General features: G+C 44.5%; 1 protein-coding gene across 1 annotated transcript in view; it reads right to left on the bottom strand.

Moving 5' to 3' along the window:
* Positions 1-14,208, bottom strand: part of Sema5a (semaphorin 5A) — a 446,744-nt gene that overhangs the window by 270,277 nt on the left and 162,259 nt on the right. The window contains exon 3 of the mRNA XM_026397069.2: positions 10,929-11,125. Within this exon, the coding sequence (XP_026252854.2) occupies positions 10,929-11,052 (124 nt within the window). The 5' untranslated portion in view covers positions 11,053-11,125. The remainder of the gene's footprint in view (positions 1-10,928; positions 11,126-14,208) is intronic.

Here is a 14,208-nt window from a genome sequence, read left to right on the forward strand (position 1 = left end):
ATCCATTCCTCGTCTCCTACCCATGTTGCTCCTTCCACCTCACCCGCCAGCCAAACCTCGCTCAGTTAAGAGGCCAGACCTAATTCAGGACTTGTCCTTTAAGATGTCGCACCCTCAGTACAACACTATTCCTCAAAGATCACTAGGGCAACTCTTTGGCTACTGTTCAAGGGACATTCAAGTGCAAAATAAGTGGCCTGAGCCAGTGATCTGAACTCCAGCTCACTCACTTGCTGAGTGGTCCCAGGGCCTCCGCAGATCTCGGCCCAGGCTCAGGACCCCGTGTGCACAGCACCAAGGCATTCTTCCCCTGCTGGCAAACTGACACTGGCCTCCAGTTTTCTGGTGTGCAGAGTCAAGTCTCTAACCTTCACACTGGGAAAGGGACCCTGCTTTCACTTGGCTTCAAGGACGTCTGTGATTCTCCCTCCTCCGTCTTGTCTCTCCAAACTCGGTCCTGACCCGGCCCAGGGCTACTGGCAGGGCTGCTTCTTTCTGTATGGATACTCTTTCCTGAGGTTCTCACCCAATCTAATGACTAAATGACATCTGGTGCTGATCCCTCCAGACTCCAGCCTTGAATATGCCACCCAAAATCCACGTGCCCAAGACTGAGCTCCCACAGCCCCAAACCCAAGTGCCTTTCCTCTGGTCTCCCTCACCTCACTAGGTCACACCCCGGCTCTTCTATTACACAAGCAAAAAGCCCAGAGCCAGGCTTGCCCTCTCCTTCTCTCATGCCACACACATTGTCTGAAAGGAAACCCTTGACCCATCTCCAAAATAAGCTATGTCTAAATTATAGCACTGGTCCTCATGCTAACGACACCCTCCCTGGGCCAGCGCATCTCCAGCAGGCCCACACACCAGCTCCAGGGCTTCAGTGCCCTGCAGCCCAGTCTCCCTCCTCCAAGGCAGTCTGTCCTCAGCACAGGGGTCAAAGAGGTCCTTTCAATCACATCAGATCACATCATTCCTCTACTCAAAATCCTCCAGTCGTTTTCAATCTCACTAAAAATAAAACCCAAATCCTTACTGGTTCTCCAGGCCTGGCCCATGGTACCCTCTGATTTCATCCCCATGCTCCCCCGCCCTCCGGGCTCACTTCATTCAGTTGCCCCAGCCTCCCTGCTGTACGCTCCCACCTCAGGGACGTGACCCTTGTCCTTCCCCAGCCATCGTGGCCTGTACCCCCTCCCCTCCATTAAGCCTGAACTCAAAGGGTCTTTATGAGTCATGACCTGGCTAGAAAAATAGAAATTACACAAGGTAGCTCACATTGAGAAATCTAATGTAGGACATAGCTGTAAAACTGTGCGTTGGAGAAGTTAATGCTCAGTGAAGTCAGCCAATCCTAAAAAAACAAATGCTGAATGTCTTCTCTGATATAAGGAGGCTGACTCATTGGGGGGATAGGGAGGGGGAGCATGGGAGGAAGAGATGAATTCTAGATAGGGCAGAGGGGTGGGAGGGAAAGGGAGGGGGCAGGGGATTAGCAAGGATGGTGGAATGTGATGGACATCATTATCCAAAGTACATGTGTGAGGACTCGAATTGGTGTCAACATACTTTATATACAACCAGAGATATGAAAGATTGTGCTGTATACATGTAATAAGAATTGTAATGCATTCCACTACCATTTATTTAAAAAAAATAGAAAAAAGAAACTGTTGTAAGAAATGGAAGAGCAGAAGACTGAGGGTGGGACCCAGGAGAACCAAAAGGAAAAATGTGTGACCCCAGAGTCAGGGCGCTGAGGGCAACCTGGGCTGGGCCCCTAGCTGCCCCGCTGAGAGGCTCTTTTCCAACACCTGCAGCTCAGGTGCAAATCTGCAAAAAGCACAGCCTTCTCCTGGGCTGCAGGCATCTGGGGTCCCAGTGCTTCTAGGAGCAGGAAGATGACCCTGTCTATGCTCCCAGCTCCCTTGGTCCCAGCTGCATGCATCACAGCAGGAACCCAGGGTTCCAGGAGCCTGAGCAATGCAGCTGACCCCCTGACCAGCTTCCCAGAGCAGATGACAGAGGGCACGGCAATTTATGATTTGTTTTATAGAAAACAAGAAGAGAGGAGTTCAAAGTTTCCCAACACAGACATGACAGATGTCTAAGAGGGCGATGCTAATCACCCTGGACTCTACACATCGTGTATATACATTGAATCATCACCTGTACCCCATAAGTATGCACAAATATTACACGTTGATTTTTTAAAAACGAGAACATGAAAAGGACAGGTAGCAAGCTTCCAGGCCAAAGGAACTGCAAGCCCCTCCTGCCCTCACCCCTCCCTGCCCTGTGTCTTGCCTCAGCCCTCACCACCACGGGACACACTTCCTAACACCTGATCTTCTGTCTCCCTAACAGAAGGTAATTGTGGGTCAGGATTTATATCTGCTTTGCTTACTGGGGTAACCCAGTGACTAAACAATTGCCAGCACATAATATGCACTCAATAAATATTGATCAAATTATTAACGAACTGGACCTCTGCTTTTATCTTCAAAGGAGCAGAAGCTAAAATGCTCTGTGTGCTAAAGCCAGAGAATCGAGTGGAACAAAATCAAAAACACAAATGAGGATGGCAATCGTTAATCTCCTTCTGGGAGCTACCTGGAGCACTCTGCTCAGTGTTCCTGGCGTCAGGGTCTCATTTCATTGATTTTAGTTAATAAGGTTTGTCAGCTCTCTAACATGCTGCCCAGGGGGGTTTTCAAGGTGGCAATGGTCAAACAGCCTAACCAGGACTTCCTCCCACCTGGGACTGAAAAACCCCATTCATTCCCTGCTTCAGTACCCAGTGTCACTGTGGCGACACTGAGCCTGGCAATGCTCTTGGTTATGAATAAGAAAGCAAAGCTTCCTGCCTCCTGCAAAGCTCCTGATTAGACATGTCCCTGAATCTCATGGGGGAGCTGGGAGAGAAAGAGAAACTAAAGAAAAAATTCTCCCAAAGCCAGAGTGTACCTTCTGGCCCTCCTTCACCCAATGATAAAAAAAAAAAAAAAAAAAAAAAAAAAAAAAAAAAAAAAAAAACACAGGAAAACAAACATGCTAAGTGTTGATTAAATTAGAAAATAAACATGCTAAGTGTTGATTAAATTAGGAAACACAATGAATGAAATTTAGAAACCTCACTGTAGTCTTTTCTTGGCCCTATTGGTATCAGGAATTTCTTCCATGCTCTCTGCAAGAGTTGGCATGAAGTTTGCTCTTAAACGGAACTCTAGTTGCTAATCTGGCTCTGATATTAGAAGCAAGAGGAGCTAGAAAAGCACTACCCAATTAAAATTTAAAATATATGCACCTACACTTAATCTCCAGCTTTTTCTTCCTACTTAAAATAAGGGTGATGAGATTTTATCTATCTTCAGTATGTCAAACAGATGAATTGCCCATTTTAATGCTTAGAAAGATTACACTCTGCTTAAAGATAAATAAAAGATAGTAAGGTACTCGGGCCAAATGAAATCACTGTTTTAAATCAGAATCCTGACAATAATTTATAAAGTCTTATTCCAATTTTAATTTGATTACATTGAACTACTTCACACAGAAATCAATCCATTTCAAGATTTGAGTAATAAAAAATATTTCCCTATCAAGAAAAATTGATCAAAGACAATTAAAATTTCATCTGAAGATATAGATGTTCAAGCTTATCAATTATTTCATTAGTGGGACTGGATGCAATAGTGACATGAAAATTAAAGATTTTTCACAACTCAATAAATCATTTCTGTCAGATCCTAATCATTGTTTATAAAAGTGTGCAAGAGAGACCCCCTAGGCTCTCACCAGTGATCGATAACAACACAAAAGTATAATCAAGAAATCGGAGCCAATACTCAGTCAATTAATAACCTACACTGCTTTTATGTTTGTTTTCTTCCAGTCTCTCTAGGCACTCAGGAGTAATCGGTATGTACCTGTATTCTAGGGTGGAAAAGTTGTATGTTTTAATGTACCATTTCTCTAGGTAGAAAACTAGCACCACACTGTAAAATCAGAAATGCACACCAAGTGCAGTTTTTAATGTAAAAATTAGGTGGTGTACTTGGTGTCTCATTTGCATATAAGTTTGTGTATTTTGCCTTTGTGATTTTGACCTCTGTCAAGTAAAATCTCCAGTCATGGGCATGATAATAAAACACAGATTATGTATGAACCAAGGATTTTTTTAAAGAATGATCACAATTCTTTCCTCTTTAAGTAAACCCTCAGAAGCAAAACCTCAGATCCTACAGTGAAAGAGGAGAACACTCTGGTTTAGGTGAATTTCAGTTTCTATAGAGAAAAAGGTTTCATTCAAGAAAGTCTCAACAGTCAGCAGTATCTCATTATATTTTAATCAGGTTCATATGAAAATATCCAAACTAAATATTAAAATTAATGTAATGCAATCTATTTTTAATTAAAATAAATGTTCCTAATTCTTCTTCAAAGAAAGTAGGGCACCACCATTCAATCCCATGTACAGGATTCCCGAAGGCCACAGTGGCAGACCTGAGACTAGATGAAGGGAGAGAGGTACCGAAAGCAATTTGTCCCAAGGTTTCTATGTTCCAAAATTCTGAAGCTCTGAAATCTTGTAGGTATTCTAGACAATATCTAGAGCAACAGGAACACTAGATCCTAGATAAGAGATAAGACCCCACCTTGATCATGACTCCATATGTTGGTGGCACGTCAGACACCAGCCGGCCCAAACCCAGGGAGCGTGGGGATTGAGGGACACATATGGAGCCATGAGAGACACATGCAGCCAAGGACCACTCAAGGAAGCCGTCACGGAAACGACTCCCCGGGCCCTTCTGGCAGCCCCAGCTTTGTTTTCTAACAGGTGACAGTTGGCTGTGCCTTGGAGGGGAACTAAGGCTATCCAGACTTCGTCTTCTCCAGCCCAAAGAGGAGCAGCTGACTGGCCAGGTGTGGCCAAGAGGCCAGGGTCTTGTGCAGAGGACAAGGGGAAGAGTGTAGAGGCAGGAGAAAGGGCAGGAAGGGAGCTCCCAAGGCAACAGAAAATGCACACATAGCCACCTTGTGAGGGTAGAAAAGGCCTCAGCAAGGAAGGGGGGCCAGGACCCCTGCAAATGAACAGGACGATGCGTCAACACAGAGCTATACAGTGTGTGCTACTCTTTCTTGTCAACATTCAGCAAAACAAATCTAACACACATATAAATATGATGCAATACAAGGACACGATTTGAAAGAACAATAAAGGGTCCATTAAAAATACTCATTCATACTGTGGTACCAGAATAAAACCTCAAGTTTAAAACCCTTTCGATTGCCTAAGAGCACCTGTGGGAACAAAGGCAACTCTTTGAATCCAGGGTCCCTGGGGAAGGCAGCAGAAGGCCAGGGGGGACTCCCCAGTTCAGCCCCAGGGAGACCCAGGCAGGAGCAGAATCCAGCTCCCTCAGTGCTAATTCTCTATCAAAAGTCCTCATAGCTCTTCCATATATTCTGACACAATTCTCAGGCCAGCCAATGAGCCCAGATGTAGAAAGACTCTGCACAACACCAAAGAGTTAAAAACAAAGATCCCAGGGACCTCGAGTGCAAATTGGTAGTGCCCTGCCTGATTCTGCAGGCAAGAGTCATCTTGAACTTTAATAGTAAACAGTGCCAGCAAAGACACTAAAGAAAGTCCTCCTAATTCGTCATGATACTAAAACTCAAGGCAAAGGGAGCCAGAGTATGGCATGACTCACCCCGCCAGTGGTCTTTCGAAATATGAAATTGCTCCCCATAAACCAATTCCCATTACTGAAGCACACTCTGTAAATAGCCAACATGCTGGGTAAACCTTAATCAATAAACAAACAAAAGCAGAATATGGCACTATTGCCTTAAGTAGACATTAAACATTTAAAACTAATTTCAGAGATGGTTATGAGACTCAGTAAGCACACTGGGAAACATGCTGCCTGATGGGTCACTATTTCCTCCCCGTTTATTGGAACAGACATTTAGGAAAATGACAAGGACATAAGTATGAATAGGGCATAGGTAATGGGTGGCACAGTCAGGGATAAATATTCCAGAGCACGCAGTCAGGGGAACAACCTTGCAAACACAGCAAGCTGTTAGGCGTGTTGAGCAATGAACTCTTCTAGACAGGACGAGCCTATGGTGGCAAATATTTCACAGAGGCTGGGGAAAAAAGATCCAGGCAGCATCTTCTGCCTGGCCAGGTACACGGAAGCAAGACGTTGACAAAGTGTGCTCAGCGCATTAAGAGGTCAATGCAGCGCCGTCCACCTCATTAGCAGGCTCCAGCAGAATACCCCTGGTGCATAACACTAAATCATGACATTTTTAAATGCATGTGGAAACCAAGACCTTAAAGTCAAAACCCTCCAGTTCTTCCATTTGGTCTTCCTTATCAGTGTTTCAGCCTACTCTCTCCAGTTTTCATGCAAATGGTGGCCACCTACTGAGCAGTAACAAAAGCTATTTCCAGGACTGTCTGGGCTTCCACCATTCAAAGGAAACTTCTGGTGTGTGTTTCATCAATAGTTTTATCCTTCCTTCAGAGAAGCGCTTCCTTCCTAGAACCCTCAGACTCTTGGCCCATGGCTGCCTCCTCCTCCACCAAGACAGAAGGACTCAGAGTTTCCCGCCCTCTACCCACTAACAGCTACATCCTGAGTGCCCTGGCCTCTCCCCTGGGAGATAACTCCTCACCTGTTCCCAGCATCCTCGCCCCTCCCACTGCTCAGAAACTTTGCCTACTCCATTCTCTCTTCCACTCTCTCTCTTCAGCCCCTTCCTTCACCTGGCTCTTTGTCATGGCCACAGAAGGATGATTTAAAAATGCTTTTTCTAAAAGCTGTTTCTTGGTCTCATGTCCCTGCCTGGCTGAGATAATACTTCCCTCCCTTTGTGTCTAATTTTTTTTACCTTCCGTTTATCCACAACCGTCAGGTTTCTTCTTGCTAGCATCACCTGAGACCTACTCTAATAAATATCATGTTATGGGCGGGAGTGTGTCCCACAGAAGTTAATTCCAGGTTCCTGTGAGTGGGGCATTTCTTGGAAATAGTGCCTTTGTAGAGGAATCATTTGAGATGAGATTGTTTGAGAGGTGACCTTGTAAGAGAAGACAAAAAGACTCAGACATACAGGGAGAACACAGAGCCACAGACCAGGCGATGGGATGATGCTCCCACAAGCCAAGGAAAGCCAAGGGTGGCTAACAACTACAGGGAGCTAGGAGGAAGGTTCTTCCCCAGAGCCTACAGAGAGAGCAAGGCCCTCCCAACACCTTGATTTTGGATCACTAACCTCCAAAACTGTGAGAGAGAACATTGCTTTTGTTTCAAGCCAATCATCTTTGGTAATTTGTTGTAGCAACCATAGAACGAAGACACTCCATTACTGGCAGAATTTCTGGAAGGGCACCTAAGGGTCCCAGTTTCGGGCATAGAGGATTTTCAGTGCTACAACCTGGAAAGTCTCAGCCAACCAGCACAAAGGTGCCACTCTGCCTCCTCTGGAACACTGCATCAGTGGGTAATCTGATGGCCTCCTTCCTCTTGAAAAGCTCTCCTTCCCTGGTTCCAAAGTGCTGCTCTCAACTAGGCAATTCCTTCCAAAGTCACAAAGGAAGGCAGCCTTTTCATTCCAAAATTACCACATCCCTCACATCTGCCTCTCTGATGGATTCTGCCTGCAGTCAAGGTGCAGGAAGGTGCATATCACACTCAGAGCTCCCACTAACCACATGAGCCTCTTCCATTTTACTTCCTCCCCCATAACTTCAGCCAAGGAGCCGTGACTCTGTTCGGGATGCCTGCCGGGACCTGCAAGCTGCCTTCCTGCACTCCAGGGCTCATCACTTGCCCCTTTCCTCTCCCTGGAGTACCTCTCCCCTCCTGATTCCACAGACACCTTAACAACATTCCTGGAAACCCTCCTTAGCCCCTCCTGCAACCCTAGCTACTGCTCCCTAGCTACTTCCTCCCTAGCTCCCTGCACCCAGTGCAGACACCTGACAGAAGGTAATGCAGTGGTCCTTTTTACTCACAAACCTAATAACAGTCTGACATTTTTTTAACAGGGAATTTTGCCTCTATCACCTCAAAACTTAGCACAGACCCTGTTCCTTAACAGACACCCAATGAATGTTTATTGACTGTTCCCTCAAAATTAAAAACACACAAATTAAAAATACGACAAGATACCTATTTTAATCAATTTTTTCCCCACTGTGAACCAAAGATGGGACAAGAACAATTTTAGAGAAGGAAAAGTTTATCTGGGGGCTCACAGTTCCAGAGGTCTCAGTCCATAGGTGGCCAGCTCCATTGCTCTGGGCCCAAGATGCTGCAAAACAGCATGGGGGAGAGGAAAGCAGCTCAGAACCGGGCCACCAGGAAGCAGAGAGAGAGCTCCACTCACCAGGGACAAAATATAACCCCCAAAGGCACACCTCCAATGACCACCCTCCAGCCACACCCGACCTGCCTACAGTTACTGGGGGTTAATGCACTGATTCATCTAAGGCTTTTATAACCCAATGATTTCACCATAAACTTTCTTGCATTATCTCACACACGAGCTTTTGGGGGACATCCTATATCTAAACCGTAACAATGCCACTTATGAATCATAGGTCTGACCTCACGCTCCACAAGGAAGACAGCAGCAAACTGCATCCTAACATGCAGGGCAGGGAGAACACAAGGTGGGGCAAGCTTCATGAGAGGGAAGGGGGCGACCTCTGCAAAGCTCTACACAATCACTCGGAGACCCTGGAACCTCTTCCCACGGTACCCTGCTTCTGCATAAAGAAATGCTTGTGGGGAGCACTGTTCACCAAAACACCACCTGTGCTGGCCCATGGCAGGAAACAACCTAAGCATCACAGAGTAGGGAAGATCAGGGCTCACCATGGTGGACAGTGGCGTAGCCACAAACAGAAGGGTGTCAATTCCTGTGTGCTACCAGGGCGTGGTATCCACCAGGCATCACTGTGTCCAAAATGCTCCTAGGAACAACTGCTGACTTTTATCTGAGAGATTTGAATACATGTTTTTTCATAATGCTGTATATACTGCTTTGTTTATATCACAAAGGAAGTATAAATCATAAAGTGTGACTAAAGGAAAACAGGGAGCAAAGATAGAGCCCTCCAAACACTCACATTTCATTAATTTACCTTGAAACTACATAGTAATTTAATGTCAACATGAAGAATTTTTAAACATCAAAAGCAAAATTCAACAAAAGAAAGTAACTGACTTAGGACTAGTGGTGTAGGAAATTATTACACAGAAGGAAATTATTTCAAATGATTTTAAAGAGATAATTAAGTCTCCTAGATTTCCCCCAATGAACTATACATCCTGAGGACCAAGAAGAGAAAATATCTTAAAGGCTTTTCAATAACCAAAAGCAACCAGAGTGGCTTTGAGCTCCTATTCTGAAATGAGAGAACGTGTTCTGTGGAAAGGGTAGAGGGATAATCATGGGGCCTGCCCACTTGGGATCCCCTGCAAGGCTGAAAAACAAGAGGAGAAGGGAGAAATGGAAGAGGCTAAGAAAGGACCTAGAGTCCTGGAGTCGAGTTGGAAGTATCAGAAGGAGCTTAGGGTAATTGCGTTTCGGAAAACGCCTTTCCTTAGCACTGTCCACTAAAAGCCTAGCTGTGGGTACTGCTCATGCTCCCAGCAGCCAGAAATGAGTGACTTCAAAGACAGCCTGGGGGCTGTCAGAAGAACTCAGGACCAATCTCAGGAGGTGGCACTGGGCTGAAAGGCCACCATCTAACAACAACAAACATACAAACAAAAAACAGCAAAAGAGACTCAAGAAATATACTAACAAGTTGAAATTAATGGACTTCATGTTGATCCTGATTTTATCAAAAAAAAAAAAAAGAAAAGGAAGAAACAGAAATCAGGAATCAGGGCTTATTTAACACTCAAGACCTTTCAAGATCCCTAGATATCTGATGATTATACTCAATTACTTTTGTTTGGTGATTTTTTTTTGGGGGGGGAATGTTATTATAAAATCCTTATCTTTAATGGTTTTAAACTGAAATATGATGAAAAAATTATAAGAATTGTAAAATTAGCATAAAAGTAATTTGGTGAGTATAGATGGAGCATGGGGGGTGGTTTGAATAAAAACAAAACAAAAAAACATGAGCCATGAATTGGTAAGTGTGGGGCTGGGTTTTCCTTAGACCATTCTCCCTACTTTCATATATATTTGAAGCTTATGGTATAAAGTTTAAGAAGTAAGAAAATACAAAGCTATTTTTAATGAATCAGTAAAATACAGTATCTGACTTAGGCTGACAAGATCAGTGTAAGAGCCCTGCGTGCAGGGCAAAGACTGATTTTTTTTTTTCATCCTAAATGCTTCAAGTGTTTGGGATAAAAAGACCCTCACTAAATTCAAATGAGTTTAAGAAAAGAAGAGTGGTTTTACAGACCAATTCACTAGCCCTAGATTTCCATGGAGATAACTTGAGTCTGGGAATCAGTTTTGCTCTGTAATGTTAGAGGCAAGGGGTGAGTTTTACAGGGAATTTATAAGGTTTTGTTGGGAAATGCAAACATACAGGCTTTTTTGTTTTAGTTGGTTTTGCTGTACTTTTTATAGGTTACACTCTCATCCGCTGGCTCCCAGGAGACCTGCGGCATCTGTAAATGAAGGCAGCCTCAAGTCATAGGAGTTTGCTACCCATGGTAGAAATTTCTTCTGGGATCCTTCACTAAGTAGCGATCAGTTTCTGGCTATGGAAATCTTGCAATGGAGGAGTTTTGTTGTTGCCTTTATCTTAAACAACGTCCAAATCAAGACCACGGGGCAGTAGAGCAATAGTTACTCTATCATCCTCTGTCAGTGAAATGGAATCCACATTTTGCCCGTCACTTCTCAGGTGGGGCATGCTTGCTCCTTACCTTTGTAGGAAATGACGGGGTGCTCAGCTCTCTGGCACTGGGCAGCGTCCTGCGCCTCCGGCTGCACGAGTCTGCACATACCCAAGCTTGAGAACAGCCATGCAATGGCGCAGGCACCCTTCATGGTGGGCCGGGGTCTTTGACTCTGGGTGCTTGCCTTCTATGAAGCTCGTGCTCCCCTCATGTGTGAAAGGTGCCTGGAACACAGAGGAGAACGACTGGTGAACGTGAGTTCAGGTTTTCTTAACTGTAAGTTTATGATTTGTGGAGACAAGAGGCCCTAGATACCTCAGGCAGAGTCTGTTCCTCCGTGATATTCCAGATTGTGTGTGTGTGTGTGTGTATGTGAGTGTGTGTGTGAGTGTGTGTGTGTATACAGACTTCTAATTTCATGCAATAACCCAAGTTTTAAGCTCCACTGAGTACCACAGTCACTTCCAAGCAGTGCCAATTGAACAGTTGTGACCATCAACTGGATTTACCTTGGAAATTTGTCACCACTCCCTTGGGCAAACATAAAGCTCTATGTGGAAATCTTAAAAATTCTTGCTCATTCCTTTTTTGTTTTTAACATTCAAAACATTCTATTTGATAACCATACAACCATTATTCTTTACAAATAACCTGATTAGGATTACTCTACCCAAAACCCTCATAATGCCATATTTGATACATATGTCCTTTAATAGATGACCTGCCTAGAAATATTCTGGCTAGAGAAGGAATCTTAAACACAATCTAAACTGAGAACCTACTGGGTCAAATGAAGGTATTACATTGGAGTTGAGAGTATTTAAAAATTCTTGTCCATTTAAATGATTAACAAGCTTCAAAATAAGAAATGCTCCTAACACATAACAGTCACCCTACCTGGAGGGTTACAGGAGTTAAGGAAGAGTACTCCTGCTATTTAGAGAGGTAAAGGACAGGTCCCTGGAGCAGTTCATATTTGAGTATAATCCTGAAGGATGAAGAGGATTTCCACAGAGATTTCCAAAAGTCCATCCCATGCCAAGGAAGGGAGTCAAAGTCACATTGCAGAGGACAGAAGGAGGATGCAGTGCCTTTGGAATGTTGCACGGGGCTCATCCAGACCAGGGAGTACAAAGGGAGCAGAGGAGGAGCTTCAGGAGCAGGTTCAGGTTTGGAAAGCAAACTACATTAGCTGCGAGGTCTTCATTCATAGAGGACAAGCTACCACAGGGAATTAGTGCTGGAACCCTCCTAGATAAGATCACCCTCACTGCAGTGGACTTAGGAAGCTGCTTCAAGGAGAGTACAGAGGTGAATTGGAAGCTACTGCAGTTGTTCAGAAAATAAATAAATGCAGCTGTGCCTTCAGGTGTTGTCAATGTGAATAAAAAGCTAAGACACAGAGCAGATGACAGACATGGTGGTAAAAGCCAGAAGAGCAATTTAAAGATGGACACATACTCTGACTTCCCTCCCACCCAGAGGCAGGTCTAGGCTCCCTCCACTGAATGGGGTGTTTCTACGATGGCTTTGCTCAATGACTGAGCACAACAGAAGTGGAGGGGTGCTAGTTTCCAAACTCAGGTTGGCAGTTTCTACTTCCTGTCTCTTAAAGTGCCTCCTCTAGAGGACTAAGACTCCATGCCAGAAGTCCTGTGACCCTGAGACTGCCATGCCTGAGAGACCACACGTGATCTGGTTGGCAAGTCCCACTGACCCAGTTATCCCTGCCAAGTCACCGAATGTATTAGTCAAACTGAAGCTCACCAGGTGACTTTAGTAAATATCACAAGATTAAGAATCATCCAAGCAAACCCTGCTAGTATGGTTTAGATGTCCTCCAAAAGCTTATATATGAGACAATGCAAGAAGGTTCAGGATAAATGATTGGGTTGTGAGAGTCTTGACCCAATCAGTGAATTAATCCCCTGGTGGAGATTAACTGAATGGTTACAGAATTGCTAAGACATGGCTGGGGGAGGTGGGAATTGGAGCGTGACTTTGGGGTATATACTTATATCTGGCAAGTGGAGTCTCTGCTTCCTCGTTGATATGTGAGTGAGCTTCGTCTCTCTGCAACACTCTTCTGCCACACTCTTCTGCCATGAGCCCCAAGGAATGGAGCCAGCTCGCTATGGATTGAGACCTCTGAAACCATGAGCCCCTAAATAAACTCTTCCTCCTCTACAAGTGTTCTGGTCAGATCTTTTAGCCATAGTGGCAAAAAAGTGGACTAAAACACCTGCCAAATTCCTGACTCCAAAAAATGTAAAATATAATAAAATGGCCATGGTTCTAATCTGCTACATTTCAGAAACCTCCAGCAGAGAGGCATAGATGGATATGGACTCAAACTGAATAATGTAAGAGTCTCTGAGGACAACGCTGCCATTCATTTAAATATGATGATGCACAGAAGGATTTTGTTTAGAAGAAAATATCATTTAGTCTTGCACATGTTGGGTTTAAGATGCTGTAGGAATATTTAGGGAAATGCAGTAAAGTGCTGAAATCCAGATTGGGTGCTCCGAGAAACACTTTCTGAGATAGCGGGCCACATTTAGCGTGGTTGAAATCATAAATTTGGTTGATGCTCACCAAAGAGGAAGCATGGGGTGGAGGGGATAGAGTGCTTTGTGTAAGAGGAAGCGATCACAAAAGTGACCACCCAAAGATGACAAAAGAGAACAGAGACAGGCGAACAAGGAAGGGTGGCTCCATGAAGGTCAAGTGAGATTGGAGCAGGGACGCAACAGCTTTAAAACAAGGGTATATGTCACCAGCATCACAAGAGGCAGAGCAAAGGTCACTGGCCTCGGCCAATGGAGTCGGTGTTCAGCTTGAAGGGAACAGACTCGGCAGGACAAGACCCAGAATCCTTACAACAGGGACTCAAAGAAGGAATAGGCGGAGGGCTGTGGAATGAGTGTCTCCCTTAGTTCTTGGTGACAGAGAACATGAAATCAAGTCATCTCTAAAAGGTAAGGGTTAGGAAAGGTAAAAGTTTTAGGATAGAGAAGTCAAATTGGAGTGGTTTGAATGTCCCCTCCCCAACCCATGCTGGACTTGAACTTCTAACACAACAGCATGAGGAGCTGGGTTTTCAAAAGGTGTGGGAATTGACAATGGAAGGGTCAAAGGGCAGAGGGGTGGAGCATGGAGTCAGTGGTGGGGCTCATGTTTACCATGTACAAGGCCCTGGGTTCAATCACCAGCACAAAATACATGAAAAAATTAAAAAAATAACAAAAAGTAGAAAAATTTTACTGAATTTCATGGGATTAACCCAATATCAACAAAAATGACA

This window comes from Urocitellus parryii, chromosome 1, assembly GCF_045843805.1.
Source record: "Urocitellus parryii isolate mUroPar1 chromosome 1, mUroPar1.hap1, whole genome shotgun sequence".
Lineage (NCBI taxonomy): Eukaryota > Metazoa > Chordata > Mammalia > Rodentia > Sciuridae > Urocitellus > Urocitellus parryii.